Source organism: Myotis myotis, unplaced genomic scaffold, assembly GCF_014108235.1.
Source record: "Myotis myotis isolate mMyoMyo1 unplaced genomic scaffold, mMyoMyo1.p scaffold_m19_p_9, whole genome shotgun sequence".
Classification (NCBI taxonomy): Eukaryota; Metazoa; Chordata; class Mammalia; order Chiroptera; family Vespertilionidae; genus Myotis; species Myotis myotis.
This window is the reverse complement of record NW_023416401.1, coordinates 14,524,504-14,548,135: the sequence shown is the minus strand read 5'-3', so window position 1 is coordinate 14,548,135 and position 23,632 is coordinate 14,524,504. Positions and strand designations below refer to the sequence as shown.

Below are 23,632 nucleotides of genomic sequence, written 5' to 3'. Positions count from 1 at the left end.
GGCTGGCCAGGCACCCCAGTGGGAACCCCCACCCTGAAGGGGTGTGGCCAGCATGAAAACGGCCATCAGCCCCTCACCCAGGCTGGCCAGGGACCCCAGGGGGACCCCTCCCTGATCTGGGACACCCTTCAGGGCAAACCAGCCAGACCCCACCCATGCACCAGGCCTCTAGCCTATATAATAAAAGGATAATATGCAAATTGACCCTAACAGCAGAATGACTTGGAATGACTGGTCACTATGACACACACTGACCACCAGGGGGCAGGCGCTCAATGCAGGAGATGCTCCGTGGTGGTCAGTGCGCTCCCACAGGGAGAGCTCTGCTCAGCCACAGGCCAGGCTGACGGCTGCCAGCACAGTGGTGGTGGCCAGGTGCCTTTCTTGCCTCCTCAGCAGCACTAAGGATATCCGACTGTAGCTTAGGCTTGCTCCCCACTGACAAGTGGACATCCCCCAAGGGCTGCTGGGCTGCCAGAGGGATGTCTGACTGCCAGCTTAGGCCTAATCCCCCTGGGGGAGCGGGCCTAAGCCAGCCGGTGGACATCCCCCGAGGGGTCTCAGACTGCAAGAGAGCACAGGCCGGGCTGAGGGACCACCCCCCTTCTGAGTGCACAAATTTTTGTGCACCGGGCCTCTAGTAGTATTATAAGATTGCAAGCAATATAAAATCATTAAAACAAGGAATCATTGCTGGAACTTGGATCCTAGGATAGGTTTCTTATTTTGCCTGTTTTGGACCAGTCTGGAATGGTCAGAGGAAGTTTCAGCCTTGATGTTAGTGAAAAGGAATTTAAAGGGTGTTTAAAGGGTGCAGTTTTTCATAACCAAATAATTTGTCACAGTAGCTATCACAAATTAAAAAAGAATGAAATTACAGTGTAATCCCACTTTCACTTATTTTATTAGCTTGAGTCAAAAACAGAGGAACTTCTTAAAGAATCATGGGAGTAGGTGGGAGAATTCTTTTAAGAGCTGGAAAACATCTGGAGTGAAACTAATTCAGTGCTTTCATTTTTCAAATGAGAGAACTGCGCCGCAGAGGAGTGAAGGTTACAGTAGTATTTCTCATTAAATTGAGTCGCTGTCAATCAAGGAAAAAATGCTCATCTCCCGGAGACCAGAGGATGCTGCTGTAGCTCACTCTCCATGAGCAGCGGTCAAGTTTAACAACTGGTTTTCATGGAGACGATGAAAACGTGTGTCCCTGATTTTCTGTAGCTACTTTGGCTACATCTCAGGGAAATGTGTTTGTTTTTAATGTTTATTACCATCAACAATTTATTGTAAAGACCCTTCTTTTCTATGTATCCCCCCTCTCTGTGTCTAGTCACTGAGGAGTGGTGGGTGATGTGTTTCTCAGAAGCAGGCACATTCAAATATGTGACAAGGGAATAGTAAATGAATGTCCTGCAAGTGATGGGACTGTCAGCATGGAGAAGTGAAATTTCCAAAGAAATCAGTCCTGTGCTAGGTCAGTGAAGAAGAAAAGAAAAAAGAAAAAGTCTTGTTTATGCGTGAGTTAGCTCTAGCACTTTGGTTAAGGTGAGACATGGAAGACAGAGACATCTGTGGGAACTGGTACAGATCATACAAATTGTGGGATCGTGTTTTCACATCAGTACTGGCATGGCCTCTTGGGCAATTGAATTGCACTTTCATCACACAATCTTCATTTTTGCCTTACATTCGGGACTTTATGCAAGATGAGCTATCAAGTTTTAGGTTCTATAGGAAGTAATATAGATGTAGAGCAAAGGGAAAGTAGAAGGCAGGATGGGAGTAGGGTAAGGCAAGCACAAAATGTAGGGGAGGGGCAAACATTCAGTGATCAAACAGATCATTTTAATGTAGTACTTTAAAAGTCAAAAAATAATGAAAAAAATCTATCAAAATCATTATTAGTGGCTTTTCATTTTGCCTGAGGCTTTTCTATGGCTCAGTATGGCTTTGATGGAAGATACGGCAAGCCAAGAAAGCCAGCAGAAAATTGAGTGATTACCAGTATATATTTCCCCAGCATTGAATATCAGAGGAGTGGGATTTATAGAGGATGAGAATTTATTGAATTTTGGCTGGAGCTGGATGTGAAATGCCTGCATACAGATCAGCTTCACATACACCACTCTCTCGTTTTCAGTGTTTTCTTACTGTGTATCAGTGGCCATATATTGCTCAATATATTTTCTCTTCAGCTCGTTCTTGAGAGCACTATGATTTTTTAATTATCTTGAGTTGAGTTATTGTAATTAAAGGGACTAAAGAAGACATTCAGGGCAACAGGAGTTTGATGATACAGAATGATGTCGTTTCACATTGAAAATATATTTGGGGAAATTGTTAAACACATCTGCCTTGTTTCTTATTTGTATAAAAACTTCACAATTAATACATTAATATAGATATTATGGAATGGCATATGGAGTGTGAACTTCAGAAAATGAGGCATAAAAATAAGTCAAAATATCAGACAGAAGTTAAAAAGATGTTTTTCCCATCAATTAGAAAAATTGAGGTGGTAAATAGGGTTTGAAAACATAGACAAATATACAAATAAATTTAAAACTTACTATTTAGGAGAAAATTTATTTAAATCACCTTCCCATATGTAAAAATAGTAAATTTCATTTTAGATTCAATGTAACCATTTTATCTAAGCCAAAATAGCACAAGAGAGATTACAGCTCTAATAAATTTATAAATGTATCTGCAGTATGACTTCATGCACTTGCTGAGTTGGTAAATTAAGTAGTATTTCAGAAATGCAGATTTTAAGTATTTAACTCAATTTCCATGATGATTTGATTGAGCAAGATTATTTCACATTAACATTTCTAGAAAAAAATATATGGAATTTGGATATTGTCCAATCCACTGTTCTCCCTCACTTTACGATTAAAGGTGGGGGGGGGGGGGAAAAAAAAGGACACATGTGTAAATACTCTTTGTAATACTTTAAGAAATTAAAAAAAAAAAGATTAAAGGTGAGAAATTTAAAATTAGGAGATGTTTGTTCCCTCAACTCTCTGTTGAAAGATTTTGGATGACTAGGTACAGTGAATAATCATATACAACAGCATCTACACTTACAACATTTAAACTTTGCAGAGGTATCGATAATCAGGAAAAGTCTTGTACCGAAACAAGAGCAGGGAAAATATTTCATATTGGAATAAAAGATGGAAGGAAAGAAACAGAGAAGTGCATAGAAACACCAATTTGTCAACAAATCTTTACTTCAGATCTGTTAGAACGTTTAGGAAAGAACATTTTCTAGTGAAGATAGTATAGATTAGCACCGGTAAAACAAACTCCCAAATTGAACAGAACCGTACAATTTGGCTCACTTGAATTTCCATGGTCTATTTGTTAGTAATTCACAGAACTGAGCCAGGGACCATGTTCTCCCTGTCAGGCTATTAACACTGTACCTTGGGAGAACCAAGATGGCGGCATAGGTTAACGCAGGAGTTTGCTGCTTTTAACAACTACTTCAAAAGTGAAACCAAAAAACGGAAGGGACAGCACCCAGAACCACAGGAACGCCGGCTGAGTGGAAGTCCTACAACTAGGAGGAAAGAGAAACGCATACGGACACTCAGAGGAGGCGCAGTGCTGAAGTCAAATTCTGAGGTTCGGAGTGCGCGGAGCGGGCTGGCAGCGGAGGGCGCGGTTGGCGTTCTCAATCGGGAGGGAGTCGCAGGCTCTGAGCTCCAGATCCGGGCGAGTCTTTAGGGACCCAGACTCAAACGGGAGAAGTGGGACTGTCTGGCTTCGGTCAGAGCGAGTGCAGCTTTCTCTCTGAGCTTTGCAGCGGGTGCTGGGACTCAGAGAGGCAGAGCCCCTGGGGACAGGACTGAGAGCCGCCATAACTGCTCTCTCCGGCCCACCCTGTTGATCCTGTGCGACCCGCCCCGCCCAAGCCCTGCACAGAGGCATTTGCCGGATAGCCTCAGGCAAAGGCTAGATTAGCACCTCCCTAGAGGACAGAAGTTCTCTCACTGCTGACACAGCTGATTCTCATAGCCACTTGGCCTGGAGGTCAAACCCTCCCTGGAATTAGCTACAACAATCAAGATTTAACTATAAGACTGTGAACAAAGACCACTAGGGGGTGCACCAAGGAAGCATAACAAAATGCGGAGACAAAGAAACAGGACAAAATTGTCAATGGAGATATAGAGTTCAGAACCACACTTTTAAGGTCTCTCAAGAACTGTTTAGAAGCCGCCGATAAACTTAATGAGATCTACAAGAAAACTAATGAAACCCTCGATCTTATATTGGGGAACGAACTAGAAATTAAGCATACACGGACTGAAATAACGAATATTATACAGACTCCCGAAAGCAGACCAGAGGAGCGCAAGAATCAAGTCAATGATTTGAAATGCGAGGAAGCAAAAAACACCCAACCGGAAAAGCAAAATGAAAAAAGAATCCAAAAATGCGAGGATAGTGTAAGGAGCCTCTGGGACAGCTTCAAGCGTACCAACATCAGAATTATAGGGGTGCCAGAAGATGAGAGAGAGCAAGATATTGAAAACCTATTTGAAGAAATAATGACAGAAAACTTCCCCCACCTGGTGAAAGAAATGGACTTACAGGTCCAAGAAACGCGGAGAACCCCAAACAAAAGGAATCCAAAGAGGACCACACCAAGACACATCATAATTAAAATGCCAAGAGCAAAAGATAAAGAGAGAATCTTAAAAGCAGCAAGAGAAAGAAACTCAGTTACCTACAAGGGAATACCCATACGACTGTCAGCTGATTTCTCAACAGAAACTTTGCAGGCCAGAAGGGAGTGGCAAGAAATATTCAAAGTGATGAATACCAAGAACCTACAACCAAGATTACTTTATCCAGCAAAGCTATCATTCAGAATTGAAGGTCAGATAAAGAGCTTCACAGATAAGGAAAAGCTAAAGGAGTTCATCACCACCAAACCAGGATTATATGAAATGCTGAAAGGTATCCTTTAAGAAGAGGAAGAGGAAGAAAAAGGTAAAGATACAAATTATGAACAACAAATATGCATCTATCAACAAGTGAATCTAAGAATCAAGTGAATAAATAATCTGATGAACAGAATGAACTGTTGATTATAATAGAATCAGGGACATAGAAAGGGAATGGACTGACTATTCCTGGGGGGGAAAGGGGTGTGGGAGATTCGGGAAGAGACTGGACAAAAATTGTGCACCTATGGATGAGGACAGTGGGTGGGGAGTTAGGGCGGAGGGTGGGGAGGGAACTGGGAGGAGGGGAGTTATGGGGGGAAAAAAAGAGGAACAAATGTAATAATCTGAACAATAAAGATTTAATTAAAAAAAAAAAAAAAAAAAACACTGTACCTTGAGATTTAGAAAGGCGACATGCCCCCCAAATCCAGAAATGAATCCACATTTTCAAAAAGAGTAACGCATACTCACAATGTCACAGTAGGGTTGTGTAGGTTACTTCATTACATGTCAAATTCCTGTTCAAATGGCAATCTATATTTATATTTTCACACCAAAGATACCTGCTAGCATGGGGGATAAGTTATATACATCTTACATTTTGATGGCTGGTGGAGAGATACTCTTGCCTTTATATCTTTCTTTTATTAACCTATAATAATATCTAGAAAGGTTTGAAAATCATTTGTTCCTTTGGTGATTAAGGATATTTAACAAACAACTAAAATGCATACTAAGTTGAATGGTAGGGCACAAAGTTGTTTGTTTATTTATTATTCTTGACTTCCATATGACATACATTGTTTTACATGTATCAAGTATTTCATACAAAAACATATTTGTTTTAATTTTCAATCTTTATCCAAGGACATGTTTTTATGGATGTTAGAGAGAGAGGAAGGGGGGAAAAGAGGGAGAGAGGGAGGGAGGGGAGGAGGGAGAGAGGGGGGGGGGGAGAGATCAATTGGCTATGTCTCATATGTGCCTCTACCTGGGATCAAACCCACAACCTAGGTATGTTTCCTGACTGGGAATTGAACCTGCAATTGGTGTACAGGAAGATGCTCCAACCATTTAGAAACCTGACCAGGGCCGAAAATATTTTTAAAAATAAAATCCCAAGAAAATTACTTAATATTATTCACAAAATATTTTATGTCACAATTGCTTGAATAAGTACATTGTATGTTAAATTTGGAGTTCTTTGTTAAGGATTATGCTAAAGACCATCAAACCTCAGAGGGAAGGTAGGGGAGGGTGGGGGTAAGGGGGAGAGATCAACCAAAGGACATGTATGCAAGCACATAAGCCTAACCAATGGACACAGACACCAGGGGGGTGAGTACATGAGGTGGTGGTGGGGGAGGGCAATGGGAGGATAAGGACATTTATGTAATACCTTAATCAATAAAGAAAAAAAATAAAAAGAATTATGCTAAAGATAAAGTCTAATGGACTGAGAATGGAAAGTAATGGAGGAATGAAAAGAAATGGAGAGAGAATTCCAAAACCAGTGTCATGCTTAGGAAGAGATGTGTTTTGGTTCCTATAAAAGGGGTTTAGCTCTTGTTAGAATAAGAAGAATTTCATTTGAACTAACAAGTATGTGAGTGCCTGATATCTTTAGCCCTGACTACTCTGAAAGAGAAAAAAAGCAGTGTTGTAGAGAGTAGTGATTTCCAAATATTGCTGCAGAATATAATCATATGGGGAACTCTGAAAACATCTCAATGCTCAGGCTGCCTTCCCCCAAGTACTGTATAGTCCAAACCTCTGGGGATGATGCCCTTGAATCAGAATTTTAAAAACTCTCCTAGGCAATTCCAATATGCATTTAAGTTTGAGGGCCAGTTTGGTTCTCACACTTGAGTTTACATCAATAATACCAAAACAGCTTTAAAATACAAATCACTCACCTCAACCTCAGAGCATCTGATTCTGTACATCTGTGGTGGGGCCTGAAAATCTGTATTTTTAACAAGTACCCAGATGCTACAGCAGCTAAGAACCAGGACCATACTTTGAGAACTATTGGCACCAAGTATATAAAAGTAGACTTAAATTAAAAGTTCATAGTATAGTGAAGAGCCAGGACATACACAGAGAAAGTTAAATATATAAATCAAATTGAATAGTACAGATAGCAGAAGCAAAAAATATTGAGAGGAAGAATAAATTACTCTGGGTATAGATGCTCACCTCTTGGCTCTTGACGAATAAATGGAATTTAAATAGGCAGAGAAAATTCTAGAAGGTCAGTGGGACTGGAAGGTCTTTGAGTAGGAGGACTACTTATGCAAAAGTTAGGTAGGGATACATAGGTGTGTTTGGAGGATTTGTGCAATGAAACAGTAGTTCCAAATGGGGGAGTCATTTTGGAAGCTGGTGCTGAAGATCTCCATAGAAGTCCAAATTAAAAACAAACAAACAGCCCTAACCGGTTTGGCTCAGTGGATAGAGCGTTAGCCTGCGGACTAAGGGTCCCAGGTTCGATTCTGGTCAAGGGCATGTACCTTGGTTGCGGGCACATCCCCAGTGGGGAGTGTGCAGGAGGCAGCTGATTGATGTTTCTCTCTCATCGATGTTTCTAACTCTCTATCCCTTTCCCTTCCTCTCTATAAAAAATCAATAAAATATATTTAAAAAAACAAACAAACAAACAAAATATACAGTTTAATTACTAGGCCACAGGGAAGTATTTAAAGACCTGAAAAGTGTCCTTACAGGGCTCTTTGTTGCAAGGATCTCCAATGGCAGGCTTCGAGCCAGACTCCAGTGAACTCAGTATTACATAAATCAAAACGGAAGTCCTGTCTTTTGGAAGACTATTCATCATTTTCAGGAATGAGGCATTTTTAATATCAGCAAATTAAGCACAAATGGATATTAAAAACTCCAAGAGATGATTAATCAATAAAGGTAGAAACAGAGGACCTTATTAGTTAGAGGGGGATTAGCTGGTGTAGCTCAAGTGCTAGCTATATAATTTGAAAATTAAAAATAATTGCACATGCCAAGAATGATGAACAACCCAGAGTGATATAAAGGGTGTGACCTTCCATGAGCATCACAAACTACTGAAGCCAACCTGAATTCCCTAATTCTCCTCTGAATTTACTTGGTTCTAAAATCTCATTATGCATGAGGTTTTCCACATTAAAAAATTAATTAATTAAAAAAAAAAAACTAGACAGAAGCTTGCAATGTTGGAAAACATATTAAAAGTCCCCTGAGCCCTAGCTGGTTTGGCTCAGTGGATAGAGCGTCGGCCTGCGGACTGAGGGGCCCCAGGTTCAATTCCAGTCAAGGGCATGTACCTTGGTTGCAGGCATATCCCTGGTGGGGTGTGCGCAGGAGGCAGCTGGTCGGTGTTTCTCTCTCACCGATGTTTCTGACTCTTTCTCTCTCTCCCTTCCTCTCTGTAAAGGGTCAATCGAATATATTAAAAATAAAAAATAAAAAATAAATAAAAGTCCTCTGAGTGCCCAGAATGATTCCAGATAATGACTCTTTACTGTCCAGCAGATAGTTTTCAAAAAATGCAGAAACATATATTTTTCTTCCTGGGAAGGACTCTAGGCTTGGAAATTAGAAACCACCTTCTTCACTAGAAACTAGTTAACAAAAGTGTCCCCATCACTCTAGCTCATTTCCTTGAGATTGCATGAATATTTTTTTTAACCCTAAACTCCAAATAACAGTTGTTACAGGTAGGGAAATATATGAGAAATGCTTTTCTGGTAATAAAGAGAAAGGAAAGTTATATCAGCATTGGACACAATGTAGAAAGCATAGTCTTCAACTGAAATAGGACTGAATAATGTTTTTGGAAAAACATAATAACAATAATGGCAATGTTAATGACAACAGTAGTTAGCACTTATATCAAAGTGCCAAGTACTGTTCTAAGCACTTTGCTCTCATTAACATATTGGAAAGCTATTAATTAATTCATTGCTAGACTATTATAGCTATCATCCCCATTTGGCAGAGAAGAAAACTGAGGCTCTCAGATGTGAGTAATGTGCTCAGGATCACACCACTAGTAAGCGTAAGAATCAGGATTTGAATGCTAATGGTTGGATCTTAAACTGCACTCTTAAGCACACTCTATGGGAAACAAATCCAGCCTTAGGTGAGTGAACAGTCATGGGAATATTTGGGATGAAACAGAGAAACAGGAAGGTGACATCTGGACTGTGCTTGGGGAACCTCCATGCTATTGGCCCATGACTGTGACAGGAGGGGATCGAACAGGAGAAGAGGGGATGCATTTGTATGGTTTTCTATTTTGGTTCTAGGCGATTGATTATAAGGCCAATGTATATGGAAAAGATAAGCAGGAAAGTGAACACAAACAAGACCAGCTTTAAAGTTTCAGTAGTTGAAATCAATCTTCCAATCATTCGTCTCTCTTTACCATTATGCCAGAGTTTTTAAAGGGAAGGGTGGGAGCTAGTTCAATGCTATGTTTCTAGTGCCCAGAACAATGGCTGGGGAGCAAGAGCTCGATACATTTAAGCTGCATACTGAATAAATGAATGGCTTAGTTTAAAACAGCCTAGGTGGAGATTTCTAAGATTACTGTGATCTATAAATAAGCTTTCATCTACTCTCTCTCCATTAGAATGTGTGAATGTAAGGTTGAATATTCATCTTAGACCTATTAATGTTTCCCTTTCTTATTCATCTCAAGTATCAGCCTTTTTATTAGTAGATATAAGAAGAAGAATTTCAAACATCAAACACCTACTGTAAGCATGATACTGATTTATTTGGATTGTTACATGTAATCTTCATATCAGAGCTACAATTCCACTTGAACAGTTATCTTTGAAAGCCTTTGAATGCAACTGGAGTATAAATATCTAGAGAGATCATAAACTGTGTCTATGTTTTATCTCTCTGTAACATGAAGAGTTTTGTACACACTCCTTTGTTACATAAGACTAAAGGAATAAACTTGTGGGGTTTTTAGTGCTAAGAACTTTACATATAATAACCACAGTTCAGTTGATGAAAAAACCTAATCATTGCTGACCTCCATTGCTACCACTCTTAATTTTAACCTTCCTCCTCCCCACCCCACCCCCCCACATAGGTGGCATTATTATCCATACCTTAGAGATGAAGAAATTGAATGTCATAAGATCAGGTAACTATTTATGTCATGTAGGTACTAGAAACTTGAAAGTACAAAACAGACATTTTACTTCTGGAAAGCCAACAATAACCAATAACCTCATACATTATTAAATGAGAAGATAATAAGTGCTGTATGAAGAAGAAATGAAGAAGAGAGAAAAGGGCATGGGGTATTGTAAGAAGGCTAGGGTTTCAATAAAATACACTGGTTAGGATAGATCCATTGAGATAATAATATTACAATGCTTGGAAGATTTAGAATAAGCCAAGTACATATGTGGAGAAAAGTATTCCAGGAATAGGGAAAAGCTAGAACAAAGTCTCTAAAAGGAGATTGTGTCTGTGTAGCATATTTGAAGAATAACAAGGAAGCTGGTATTGCTGTAGCAGATAGAGCAAGAAAAATTATAATAGGACACAAGAAGTGAGGCCATTAGGAATACTATGAGTGAAACAGGGCCTGTGGTAGGGTCTTTAAGCACAGGAATGATAATATCTGAATTTTAGTTTAAAAGGACCACTCTGGCTGATGCGTTGAGAATAAATTGTAGAGAATGTGGTAGAAACATGGTGAACAGTTAGGGTAATACAGCAGAAATAAGCAAAAGAGAATAGTAACTTGAACCAGAGTGGTAACAGTCAAAATTTGATGAAAGGGACCTCTGGGTATGCATAAAAGATAAAACCAAAGGATTGACTTAAGAATTGAATGTAGAAATATGAGAGGAGTGGAGAAAATGATCAGGCCAAGGTTTTGGGCCTGAGCAACTAGAAGGACGGAGTTGCCATCAACTGATAAAGAGGAGAAACAAATTTGCGAAGATCAGTAGTTTAGTTTTGGATATTTTTAGTTCCTGCTATTAGTTATATGAGTGAAGATGTCAAGTAGAGAGTTGAACGTATGACTAGAGTCTAAGAAAGAAGTCTGGACAGAAAATATAATGTTTTAAAATTCCATAAATCTTTTCTTTTGTGAAACTTAGCATACTTTAAGAAGATGCACAGCAGGACAGTTCATAATTCTGTAGTTTATCACAAAGTAATGTCTCATGCTACCAGCGCCCATACTGAAACAAGAAAATGTCCTGAACTGCAGGGTCCCCATGTCTCCCAATCACTGCCTCCTACCTTCCTCAACAGGCAACTAATATCCCAGATTTTAAGGTTATTTCTACAATTTATATAAAATATTTCAATATATAATATATATATATATTTATATAAATATATAATATTTAATATTCTAACACACTTGATTCATTCAATCTTATACTGATGAGTATTTAACTTTTAATTTGAAGACATTAGGACTAATGCTGTTATGCGTATTCTGGCCATGCCACTTGTTCCACACATATGTGAATTTCGTTTAGAATGTGTAGCTAGTGGTAGAATTACTGGATTATATGGTTAACTGATGCATTTCTTTAGTTTAATACATAGTGCCAAATCATTTTCTATATAAATTGGTGTTTGTGTTAATTTATACTCCCATCACATCCTACTCCACATCTGGCATTATTAGTCTCTTTAATTTTGGCCAGTTTAGTGATGTCTTCTTAAGTTTTCAAGATGGATATTAATTTAATCTAAAGGTATTAATTTAATTTAATCTAAAGATATATAAATCCAGCCATGATGCTTGATGAAATAACCTAGGAAATTAAAGATTAGTTGAGATCAAAGAAATGAGCCCTAGATCCTCCAATATCAAGAGATCTAAAAGAAGAGGACGGGCCAACAAAGTCAATTACTTGCCTTCCAAGTGGCAGAATTAAATTTCATTGCATGTCTATCCATCTTCAGACATGCTCGGCTGTCTCAGAATTACAGGAAAAGGCAAATAAATTCAGAGAGGCAGGTAACTTGTGAGCTTGTCACAGCAGAGTATTCTAAGCGAAAATGTTTTCTGTTTGCTTCTCTGTAATAAAGTAGCTGAGAGATACATTTTAAAGGGCAAACTATATTAAAGGCTCTTGTGGAGCAGGTCTAAAGAAATGGTGGAAGCTGATATTAGATTGCTGAAGTTCTTTCATTATAACCAAGCAATGAAAGGAGTGAGTAGTTAAGCAAAAGAGGAAAACCTAGAAAGAAAAAGTTCTTAACACTAGCAAAGAACTTTTTTTTTTCATAGCAGCAATAATTTACTGCTATGGATCTTGTCTTCTTGATTTTAGAGCTTCCTGAAGTCAGGAAGAAGGGGTGATGCTTTGATTATAATCTGGTTCTGGGATTGTCTGCTATTCTCTGGGTTTCATTTTTCCTTTCATTTTATCTTATTCATTTTTTTTATTGAACCTATTGGGGTGACATTGGCTCACAAAATCATAGAGGTTTCAAGTCAACAAAACAGCACCACTCACTCATTAACCAAAATCACACTCCATCCCAATTTATTCCCCTTTGCCCACCTCCACTTCCCTGTGGCTATCACCACACTATTCTCTCTCTCTCTCTCTCTCTCTCTCTCTCTCTCTCTCTCTCTCTCTCTCTCTCTCTCTCTCTTGCTTAATCCCTTCATCTTCTTCTATCCATCCCCCCAACCTCTCTCCCCTCTGACAGCTGCCAGTCTGTTTCGTGTATCCATGCCTCTGTTTCCATTTTGTTCATCAGTTTATTTTGTTCATTAGATTCTACATATGAGTGAGATTATATGGTATTTGTTTTTCTCTGACTGGCTTATTTCACTTAGCACTGTAATCTCCAGGTCCATCCATTCATTTTAGAACAGAGGTTGTCACAATAAAATCATGACCCAGAATGGTTTTCACCCTCCCATGAAAAATATATATAAATTTGTGGTTGTTTCAAAATTCAGAGGTACACTCACAACCTAACTCAGGTTTGCTCTGTGATAACCAGGAAATAATTTTTATTTTAGATATTAATAATCATTTTTAAGTCATAAACACAAGAGAAAACAAAGTTTTAAGGGCTTGTTTGTTCACTAGGGTTTCCCCAAAACATTTCATAAACGATTTCTCTCCACCCCGACCTGGGTGTACAATAGAAAATGATTTGGAAAATAAAACAAGAGTTATTCTCAGTATCTCATATGTATTTGGCTGGCAGCCCTTTGGCTTTCCAGGAATTTGCATTACTTCTGATTCTACAGTATCTATGGGGCATATGATCACTTCTTTTAATGAGGCATTTGCATCTTCCTTGCTCTTGCCTATCTGACACATTTTGGTCCACAATCTTACTTTGGCTTCTTTGTGTTAATGAGCATCCTAAACATAGGGTGGGCTTATTCATCTTCAAATTCATTGTCATGAAAGAGCAAAATGGAACCTCAAGACAATTTTTCTGATGGTGGTGGTGTGGAGACCAGACAACAATGGGATGTTGGGGGTTAAAAGATAAGAGGGGACCAATTAGTCTTTACAGTTTCAAGTAATAAATATGTATCTTGTTGTTTTAAAAAATTGTCTGATTTCTTTAATTTTAACAAACTGTATGTGTGTACCTTTTTATTAGCTTTTCCTGCAACTATTAAATATGACTCTTTCCATTTAAATGTAGCAGCATCGCAATGGTGGAGAACAAAGGAAATATCTAATTATTCAAAATTTATTACAACAACATATGTATTAGAGAAATTTATTTCAGTCCAGATTCAAGCACAGGCATGCTTGTTATACAATGTAGTTCCTCTAAGACCCTTTGTAGCTTCTGTTACAAGGCTAAGCAATTGTCCCCAAATCCTTTCTCTAGCAGACAGTTGTGTGTGTGTGTGTGTGTGTGTGTGTGTGTGTGTGTGTGTGTGTGATGGGTCTATTAGCATGAATAAAAGACTTGTTTATTAGGGTAACTAGCAAGCCACCATTATTATTGTCATTGAAATTATCACCTAAGAGCCTAAAACTGAAACTAATCAATATAAAGCTACACAGAGCAAGAGTGGGCATAGAGCAGGTGGATAGATAATGACACACTGATAATACTTAATCCAAATAACATTTTCCTTGAACAAATCTGAAAGATCTTCTGCTATCACCCTCCCCCCAACCCTAGAGGTAAACTGCCTTAGGTGGTGTTGGTGTGGAGGAAGGGAGGGAGGGAAGGAAGGAAAGAGGGAGCGAGGGAGAAAGAAAGGGAGGGAAGGAGGGAGGCAGGCAGCAGGCAGGCAATAGGACTAATGGAGATGTAATATTTTGAGCCCTTTAATTCACATTTTTATATAATATTTTCTAATATTATACAACAACTCTCTGAAGTCATTTTAATTCATATCATTTTTAGGATAAGGAATATGGAAATCCAAGTGCTTAAGGTGACATGCTATTAAAGACAATAATCAAAAACAAAGTTATCCAGTCATGGGACAAGCATTATTCAGCATTCACCATGTGCCAGGTTTTGTTATAAATAGTCTATGAGTATTCATCATTGCAGTAGTTACTGTTGTTATCCCTATTTTATAGATGAAAAAGCACCAATCTGGATTTCCTATGATGCTCAAACTTCCAGTTTGCATTGTTTTGTCATAATTTGTATGCTAAGCCCACATCCTGTAAATCAAGGATAGATCAAGAACATGGATGGTGATTGGAATAGTGGACAGTGGTTAAGAGCCTGGGACCTGGTGTTGGCTAAGACCTTCACAGACATGACATGTTCGGGTTCCTGAGCAAGTTACTCTACCCTCTTCAAGCCTCACTTTTCTCATTTGTAAATTGGGGTAATTGCCATGCCTACGCTGCAGCATTTGGGAGGATTCAATAAAATAATGTACATAAAGCACTTAGAAAAGGGTTAGGCATATGTAAGACTCAGAAAGGTGAGCTCTTATTTGCTCTTCATTGGGAAAAGAAATTGAAAGTTATAGTTTAGACAAAATAAGAATCATTCCTCCTCATGAGTGTACACAGATTTGAGCAAAATCATACACTGACATCTTTTTTTCTCATTTTAAAGCATATTTAGAGGAACTATTTAGAGGAGTGAGAAACCAAGGTTTTCTCATCCATTCAATAAAGTAACTACCCAAGCAATGCCTTCCCTGCACCAGCAGGTTACTCATGAAGGCCATCCCCACTCACCACGACATATCAAACTAGTTAAAAGTCCTTGTCTGTTATTCCGTTGTGAGTCCACAAATTTTCTATACAATCTCATTCCAGTTCAATTAAAGATTTTTTTTCCTGGGTTTCCAAACCTTATGTGGACTCTGATTCCCCTCTCAAAACAGCGTCTCCGGAGAGGCAGAGGCCACCCTCCTCAGCATCCTCCAGCGTCCTCCAACATAGCTCCTACCTCCCACATACTCCAGGGAGAACCTGGAACACACTGCTACCCCTCCCGTATACTTGGCAATGGCAGGATGCTGATACCCATGAGTGTGGAGACTAGAACAGGTCATATTCCAACCCTGATGCTATGTTGTTAGCTGGGACAGGGTTGTGGCAGGCAAGAAAGGGCAGAAGGGATGAGCTGGCACAATTTCCAGTAATGATACTTAGCTGGTGCCTGCTGATGAACCAGAAGAGCAGATGGCACCAGTTCGTGATGGTCCTCAGAGAGCTGACATTTACGAGCAAAGCCTGAGTGACTGAGTTGAGATAATTGATGGGCTTTGCAAAACAATACAAAACAAAACAAAACAAAAAATAGCCACATTCAGGAATAAGAGTTTCCTGCATGCTTGTAAGCAATGCAGCGGTCTGCAGTCCATCACAACTCTACCACGCTACATAAACACATACGCTCAAAAGCAGACACTACCAGCAACCTACACTCCAGGTGGAAGAAGGAGATTGCATGCTGATTTTGGGGAGGCAGCATAGTCTAATGCAGGGTCGGCATTCTGCGGCTCGGCAAACCGCGGCTCGCGAGCCACATGCGGCTCTTTGGCCCCTTGAGTGTGGCTCTTCCACAAAATACCGACTTCTGCGCATGGGCCACGAAGTTTCAATCGCACTGTACGTGCATGCCCGCACGTGGTATTTTGGAACCATGAGCAAGTAAGTCAGGAGGCTTCTGGTTCCAAGCCTATAGCTGAGCAGATGAGCGACTGGTATTAGGTCACTCAAACTTCCTGACCTCAGTTTGCATTGCTTTCAAAAAATACCACGTGTAAATCTCTGTCTTTGTACCTAATCCATTGCATTATGATTCTCTGGTTATGTATCTTCTTTACTCCAGTGGTCAGAGTGGGGGTTATGTCTAAATCTGGGTAATAGTTAAGGGTCTTTCACAGGTCTTGGCACACATACGCACACACATATCCTCTATTCTTATTAAATGAAAGGACAGGGAAGGTATTTTCCTACACACACACACAGTTGACCCTTGAACAACACAAGGGTCAGGGCAGTGTTCCCCCACTCAGTTGAAAATCTACATATAATTTTTGACTCCCCCAAAACTTAAGAACTAACAGTCTATTGTTGACCAGCAAACTTACTGATAACATAAACAGTTTATTAGCACATATTTTATGTCATATGTATTATATACTGTGTTCTTACATTAAAGTAAGCTACAGAGAAGAAAATGTTACTAAGATCAAGGGGGTATGAGACTCATCCGGGGATCACTTTGTAAGTTATATAAATGTCTAACCACTATGTTCTACACCTGAATCTATTAAAATAGTGAATGCCAATTCTAATTTAAAATTTAAAAAATGTTACCAAGAAAATAATAAGGAAGATAAACTATACTTACAATACTTATTGAAAAAAATCCACATATAAGTGAATCTGTGTGGTTAAAACCTATGCTATTCAGGGGTCAATTGTGTGTGTGCCTGTGTGTGCCTATGTGTATGTATGTGTGTGCCTGTGTGTATGTATGTGTGTAGATAGATAGACAGACAGACAAATGATAGATAGATAGATAGATAGATAGATAGATAGATAGATAGAAAATATTATCCCTGAAATAGATCAAGACCTAATAGATTTCAAAAACTCAACTGATATATTCAGCACCTGTTTACTCATTAAAACTCAGTTTTAATATTTTCTTATCATTACTGGGTTATTTGATCCCTCTCTCCAGTTGAAAGGATTGTCATTTCCTCTCTGTGTGGTTGAAACTCTCGGGGATTCCTGAATGGATCAGAATGTAATGTACCTGTGGTACCTACATGTTGAAATGTTCGGTGCTTCCCCTCCCCACCTAATAAGGGTTGCTTTTGTAGAAAATAAAAATTTGTCACATATTTTGGTGTACATGATTTTTACCTGATGTCTGAAATAGTATACCAATGAAGGTTTAGCAGTTACAACTCAGGTTCATTCTATTAGCTCTCAAGAAATAATATAAAAACCCTCAGTGTGGGAAAATAGTATAAACATTGAACTTAGACATATATGTGTACACACCTCAGGTTCATCACTGAATATCTCTATATCTCTATGTCTCTTTTTTTTTTCCATGGGCCTTAGTTTTCTTATCTATAAAATGCAGACATTAGTTCTACCTCACAAGGGGAATAGTAATCGGGGCCAGGTGAATGTGATAAACCATCAGCCAGTGAGACACCAGAGTGAGTGTGTAATTGTGAATGTCAGGAAGCCACCAACCTGTGGATAGTAAGGGACCAATACAAATGTATTCATTTCTATGTTCTTTCTCTGCTAAAACCATAGAGCTGTACTACCTTTTGTCACTATAAAATATATAAAGTGCATATGATCTTGGAAACATTGTCAGTCAATACCTTGTACTGGAATACCACTTTCAGTCATTACTTGAGTAAGTAGATATCAATTTACTTTGCCACTGAGCCTTATGGGAACTCCTTGGCTAATTCCTGCTGACCGCATTGCAATGAGTGATGATCTTCAGTGCAATTAGGGTGGTGACGATTAAGAGTGAGAGCAGAAGCCCCCCCCAAGTATTAAAATCATTTCTTTTCCCCTTGTTTATTTTTATTTTGCTTTTTCAATTCAGAGGGTTCAAATAACACACCGTCATGATGTGAAAATTGTTCCGGATTGTCTGATCCAGAGTTCTGCTAATATGGTAAAACACAGAGCCTCAGGGACCTGAGTGATGCACTTGGTTGTTTGCCCTGATTTAATTCATCACATAAAGTTTCGATTTTCTACCTTTTTATATCAGTTCACTGCCGTTGAAGGAATTGGTTTGCGCTGCCTTCTGTTTACCTCAGAAAATATTGTTATTGCTTTCATTTTATAAATTCCTGCTACATAAAACTCCAAGTGTGTAAAAGAGACAAACTGCAGAAGGATGTGGGGCAGAGTATGATTACTTATTTTACAAGTGAGTTTCCCTTTACCAAAAATTTACAATGGTTGCATTCTAATCAATTCTGAGTTCCCTAATACTTTTTATGTTTTTAGCTTATTTATTTTGTTTTACTTTTCACGGTTTCCAAATATAGGTTTTAAGCAAATCTTAAAGAAATTTCTAAGATTTTTAAGTTGGAAGAGATACTTTTCCAATTATCCCTGAAGACACTAAGTTATCAAGTGTGGAGGTATAAAAATTATAGCCCCCACATCCCCTTTTGCCTTTGCATGCTCTGTTCCCAATAAATTCTCTTCCTCTGCAACCCCAGATCTCCCTATACTTTCCCTTCTCAATCTCAAGAAATCCTACTCATCCTTTAATATGCAATTTAAATATTATCTCTTCTAGGATTCCTTCATAACTCCCCCATGCTGATTTAGCCACCCTTTGCCCTGAGTTTTCATAGCTTTTATGTCAAAGGCCTGACATAAGCTTATCATCTTATAGTGAACATTATATTTTTCCTCTTGAGGTAGTGCCCTCCTAGAGGGCAGGGGCCGTGTCTGGAATCATAGTTGGGAATAACACCCTCTCCCTTCCCAATGACTTGCATATTTCATACCAATTTAACACTTGACAAAATTTTACACAAAATTTCACCAAGGTATTTCTAAGATGTATCCTAGGGACTGGTATAGAACATGTAGATCTCATTGGATGTTTGGATACGTTTCTCATGAAATTTGATGAAAAAATAATTTAGAATTAGAAAACTTGAGTTCTTTTCCTAGTTATTTATTTCTGTGTACTCTTGGACAAATCTCTTAACAGCTCTGTGCTTCAGTTACCTCCATCTGAACATAGAGAATAGATAACCTACTTGCCTCCTTAAAATATTGTACCCTCAAACATAATCATAAAACAGAATAGGTAAAGTATATTTTAGAAAATAAACTCTTAGTAGCATTTACTGAATTAGATATCCTGTGTAATGTGACTCTGCACTGAGAGAACCAGATGTAATACAGAGGAAGCAAGCAGACACTAATTGTGCTCTATTATTGAGGAACAACAATTATAATTAAACCACAAAGACAGAAAACAGCTCTAAGGATTATTTAGATTCCAGTAAACTCTTAAAATACAGCTGTGAGATTTTAATTTTTTTCTCTTTCTTTTTTTTTTGAGGGAAGAAAGGGATGGTAGGCAGTGGAATAAAAAGTGATAGGAGGCTAAGAATATGCCCAAGTTACATGAAATTCAGTGGATAATTAGTACCTATCCTGTATAAAAATTGGTGTGTGGTGGAACAAAGCTTCAAGGGGGTCATGAGGGTTGAGATCTAGATGTGACTCTGGCAAGACCTTCAACTCTCATGACCTGAGTTTCTCTATCTTCAAATAGGGTCAAGGCTATTTCTTGTTTATGCTGTTTTCTCAGCACTTACAGCATTCTTGGATAATATTGAGTGTAATGTTCCATTATATAGATATAAATACAACATACATATGTTTTTATTTATATAGAATATAAGCACTATGTATACAATATAAATACAACATACACATATTTTTATATAGAATATAAGCACTAGGTATAATGTTCAATTATATTAATTTAAAGATTAAACAGATATATATTTATAAGTTGAGAGTGTTAGTCTAGATGGTTTAGCTCTCTTCTAAATATAAAATTGAGTTTCTCCTTCATGTTCAGGAATTAAAGAATACAATCCCAACAGCCCTGTCTTCTTAATGGTGAGTGGTGGAACTCTGCTCTGTCTGCCCGGGGTGTTAAACACAATGTAAATGAGTTAGATCAAACTTCACCGAAATCTAAAAAATTATTACCTCCATAACTAGACACAAGTTGTTTTCTTGGGCCTCAGTTTTTCCATCTGTAAAATGGTGACACCTACTCACATTGTGGAGAGGACTGAATATAAGCAAGAAAACCAGGCAGCCCATAGGGGATGTTTTATAGATGTTCACATCATTCTTGTTTCCCTTCTATAGTAACTAGTACAGGCTCCTTGCATAGTACATACTAAATAACTTGTTTATTGACCACTTGTGGTTTGAAATTTCTCACATATAGTAAATACATTTTAAATCTTGGGGGGGATTTCTGCTCCAAAGTTGCAAATCCTTCCAAAATTTCCTACTCACCAAAGTATGTCTCAGTAAAATATGGATAGAAAAGAAAACATACCCTAATTTCTCAGTAAGCATAGGAAATTTTCAAGATTGTATTCACTTAAAATTTAAGGTCCCAGCAAATTGAGTTTTTCATTTATGTTTTAGGCTAACTCAGAACAGACTCAGAATTACAAACAGTTGATAGCTTGATATATCTTCTTTAGTTTCTTCAGAACAGATTTCCCCTTGAAATCTCTTCATACAAACCACTGTAACTGACTTGCAAGATCCTATCATGTAAGCTACTGAAACTGTGGGAAGGTAAGTAAATTCTACTTTTTACTATTGATCCAGGTCTTCATCAACTCAAAAAGTGGCTTTTTAATTCAAAAATATTGTAGTTCATTTGAAAGCAAACATTTTAACCTTCAAAAGAAGGTTAATTCAGAGAATCAGGGCTTGAACATTTATATACTGGAAACATGGGCTGAATCACAGGGACAGAGCCCAAGGGTCAGACATGATTCCATCACTCTGATTCCAAACACTGAGTCTAAGGATAGCATTTTCTAAGCCTGGAATTGTAGTATGAGTTATACACTCCCTGAAAGTCACAGCCAATGGGCTATGTATAAAGTTAGTACAACTGAACTTATTCACCCTCTTTTACTCTTGACCGTCTCTGAAGTGAATTGGCTGCTCCTACCACACTGGAAAAGTTTTGCTCACATATTTAAAACCTGGCTTCTTTTGTACAACATGGAAGTGAGAGCAAACCAGGTCACTCTGTTAACCATTTTGGTATGTCAAAAATTTCTAGTTATTGGAGAGGTGACAATGGCCGGTCAGGTCAAATAATACATGGAGGAACTCAAAATAGGAGAATGCATACCATTTCCGGGATAAGTACATTGCTGAAGGATGCTTCTATCCACCATCTCTTCTCTCCACATTTCATTTTTATGGAGCAAGTGACTCAAACCTAGTTACTCTATTCCCACATCCTCCAAACTCCTGATGAAACAAGAAAATACCAAGCCAGCTAACAAAGATAATACATGGGCACATTATGGGACCCTTATAGCATCTCTCTGACCTCACAAGGAGCTGGTGGCATTTCTGTTGATTAATCTTCTCCCTTTTCCTTAGATTTGTTTCTCTCTCTTTTTGATATTTTCTTTTCATGTTGTTTCTTTTTTCCTCATTGTGTCTGACTGACTAGGTTTTTTCAAAGCATAGTTTTATTTATATAAATTGTTTTCTCTTTATCTTTCCTCTGTCCCTCCTGCCCTAATCATTACCTATTTAAATTCTTTCCCCATTACATTCTTTTAAAAAGGAAATTTTAAAAAATTCCTCATTCATACATATTTGTGAAGCTTTTCACGTTACCTTTTCTTTCTAGGACAGATGACTAACTTTTCTCACGTTGACATGCAGGCAGCAATTGGACATACCCAGATTTACCTTTTTCTTTTCTTCTTATAGTAATTCCTTTGGGGGAGGGGTTTCAACTTTATGTCTCTTGCTATTTTTCTAGCCTCTTTACTTGCTGTCCTCTAAAGTCACACTCTCTTTTTCCCTCCTTTACTAATCAACTTTCTTATCATGATGGACCCATTACTTATCAACATTTTTGGGTGTGGGTGTCTATACCAATAATGTTGGCCTCAACTTTGAATCTTTTTGCCAAGCCTTAAAACTATTGATTTTTAAAAAAAAAAAAATGTTTTGCCCATGCTAACTCTCACATTTCTTTTGCTTTTTGGCATCCCCAAAGAAGGTATCCCCCGTGAAATTTTATATTTATATAAAAAGTTTGTTTATCTATTTATGTTTTATTGATATCCATAGCCCAAGATTAGCATCATTACTACAAACACTACTACATACATATTTCTTCAATTTGTTATATTTGGCCTTTTAAGCCCCTGAAGAAACACAACCACTGACAACATGTGTTTTTTTTGCATCATAAACAATTTACCACTCTACCTCCATGGCCACTTATATTCTTTATCCTTGCAATTGTCCCTTTTAATTTAGATCATCGCAACATTTGTGTTGATCACCCTGCCTGGGTCCTACAGTGAACACCATTCCTTAGACAGCTGTCACTTCAAAAACCACCTTTCCCCTTGCCATTGAAAGCCCACACATGCTACGCCAGGTCAGAGACAAGGCAAGGGGGACAGGAAGCCCCTAATCAGAGAAACAAACACAATCACCAGCACTGATAATCCTGCATGTGTGTCTCTGTTTGTATATGTGTGTGTCATTGAATAGTCATAGCACTTTATATGAATCTTTTTGAAAACAGGAGCAAATTTTCTTATACCATGATTATTTCAGAAATATCATATATGTATATATATGTATATATATATGTATATATGTATGTATGTGTATATATATATTTACATATATATTTTAAAGACATATATATATATATTAATAAAAAAAATTACCCAGCAGGAAACCAAAGGACAAAATAATCCTCTTGAAGTTCTATATATCATCAGTGGCTGCCTCCCAATTCTCCTGACTCATCAGCATCTCTGAACAGTCCTCACACTGTTAAACATCCTGCCAGATACTTGGAGGCTCACTGCTGCAGCGCACCAGCCCCGCCAGCATCAGCATTATTACTGTTATTATTATTATTTTTTTTTTTACTCTGCAGAGTTGCCTCTGCAGAGGTTCCTCCTTCCCCCGCATTTTGGTGTTAAAACTTACCGCTTTTACCAACTCCCCCTGCTCCCAGCATTACCACCTTGTACTCTCTGGACCCGCCTGAGGCTGTCGCGCTGCTGGGGGAGCAGCTGGCTTCGTTTTCTACCTCCATTTTACCGGAGGGACTGGAGGAGAATAAAGAAGGAAAAAGTCGCCCGTGTCAGGTGCTTGCTCAGAGATTAAGCAACTCTAAAACTGTGTCAAAAGAGAGGTTTAGGACGAGGTAAGAACCATCAGCGCGGGGCTGGCTGTTGGTCCTGTGCTCTGAGCGGGTCTCATAGCAACCACTCAATTGCTTCCAATAAAAATCTGGCTTTTACCTACCCCCCCTCCTTCCCTGTCCTTCACTCTTGCACTCTCCCGCTAGTGCTCCTGTTCTCTGTGTGTCTTTCTGTCTGTCTGTCTCTCTGTGTGGCTCCCTCTGTCTGTTTCACTGTTGGTTTG

The 23,632-nt window shown here is 38.5% G+C and overlaps 1 protein-coding gene across 1 annotated transcript in view; it reads right to left on the bottom strand.

Moving 5' to 3' along the window:
- Positions 1-23,431, bottom strand: part of RIT2 (Ras like without CAAX 2) — a 258,959-nt gene extending 235,528 nt beyond the window's left edge. The window contains exon 1 of the mRNA XM_036323184.1: positions 23,192-23,431. Coding sequence (XP_036179077.1) covers positions 23,192-23,300 — 109 coding nt within the window. The 5' untranslated portion in view covers positions 23,301-23,431. The remainder of the gene's footprint in view (positions 1-23,191) is intronic.
- Positions 23,432-23,632: the final 201 nt, after the last annotated feature.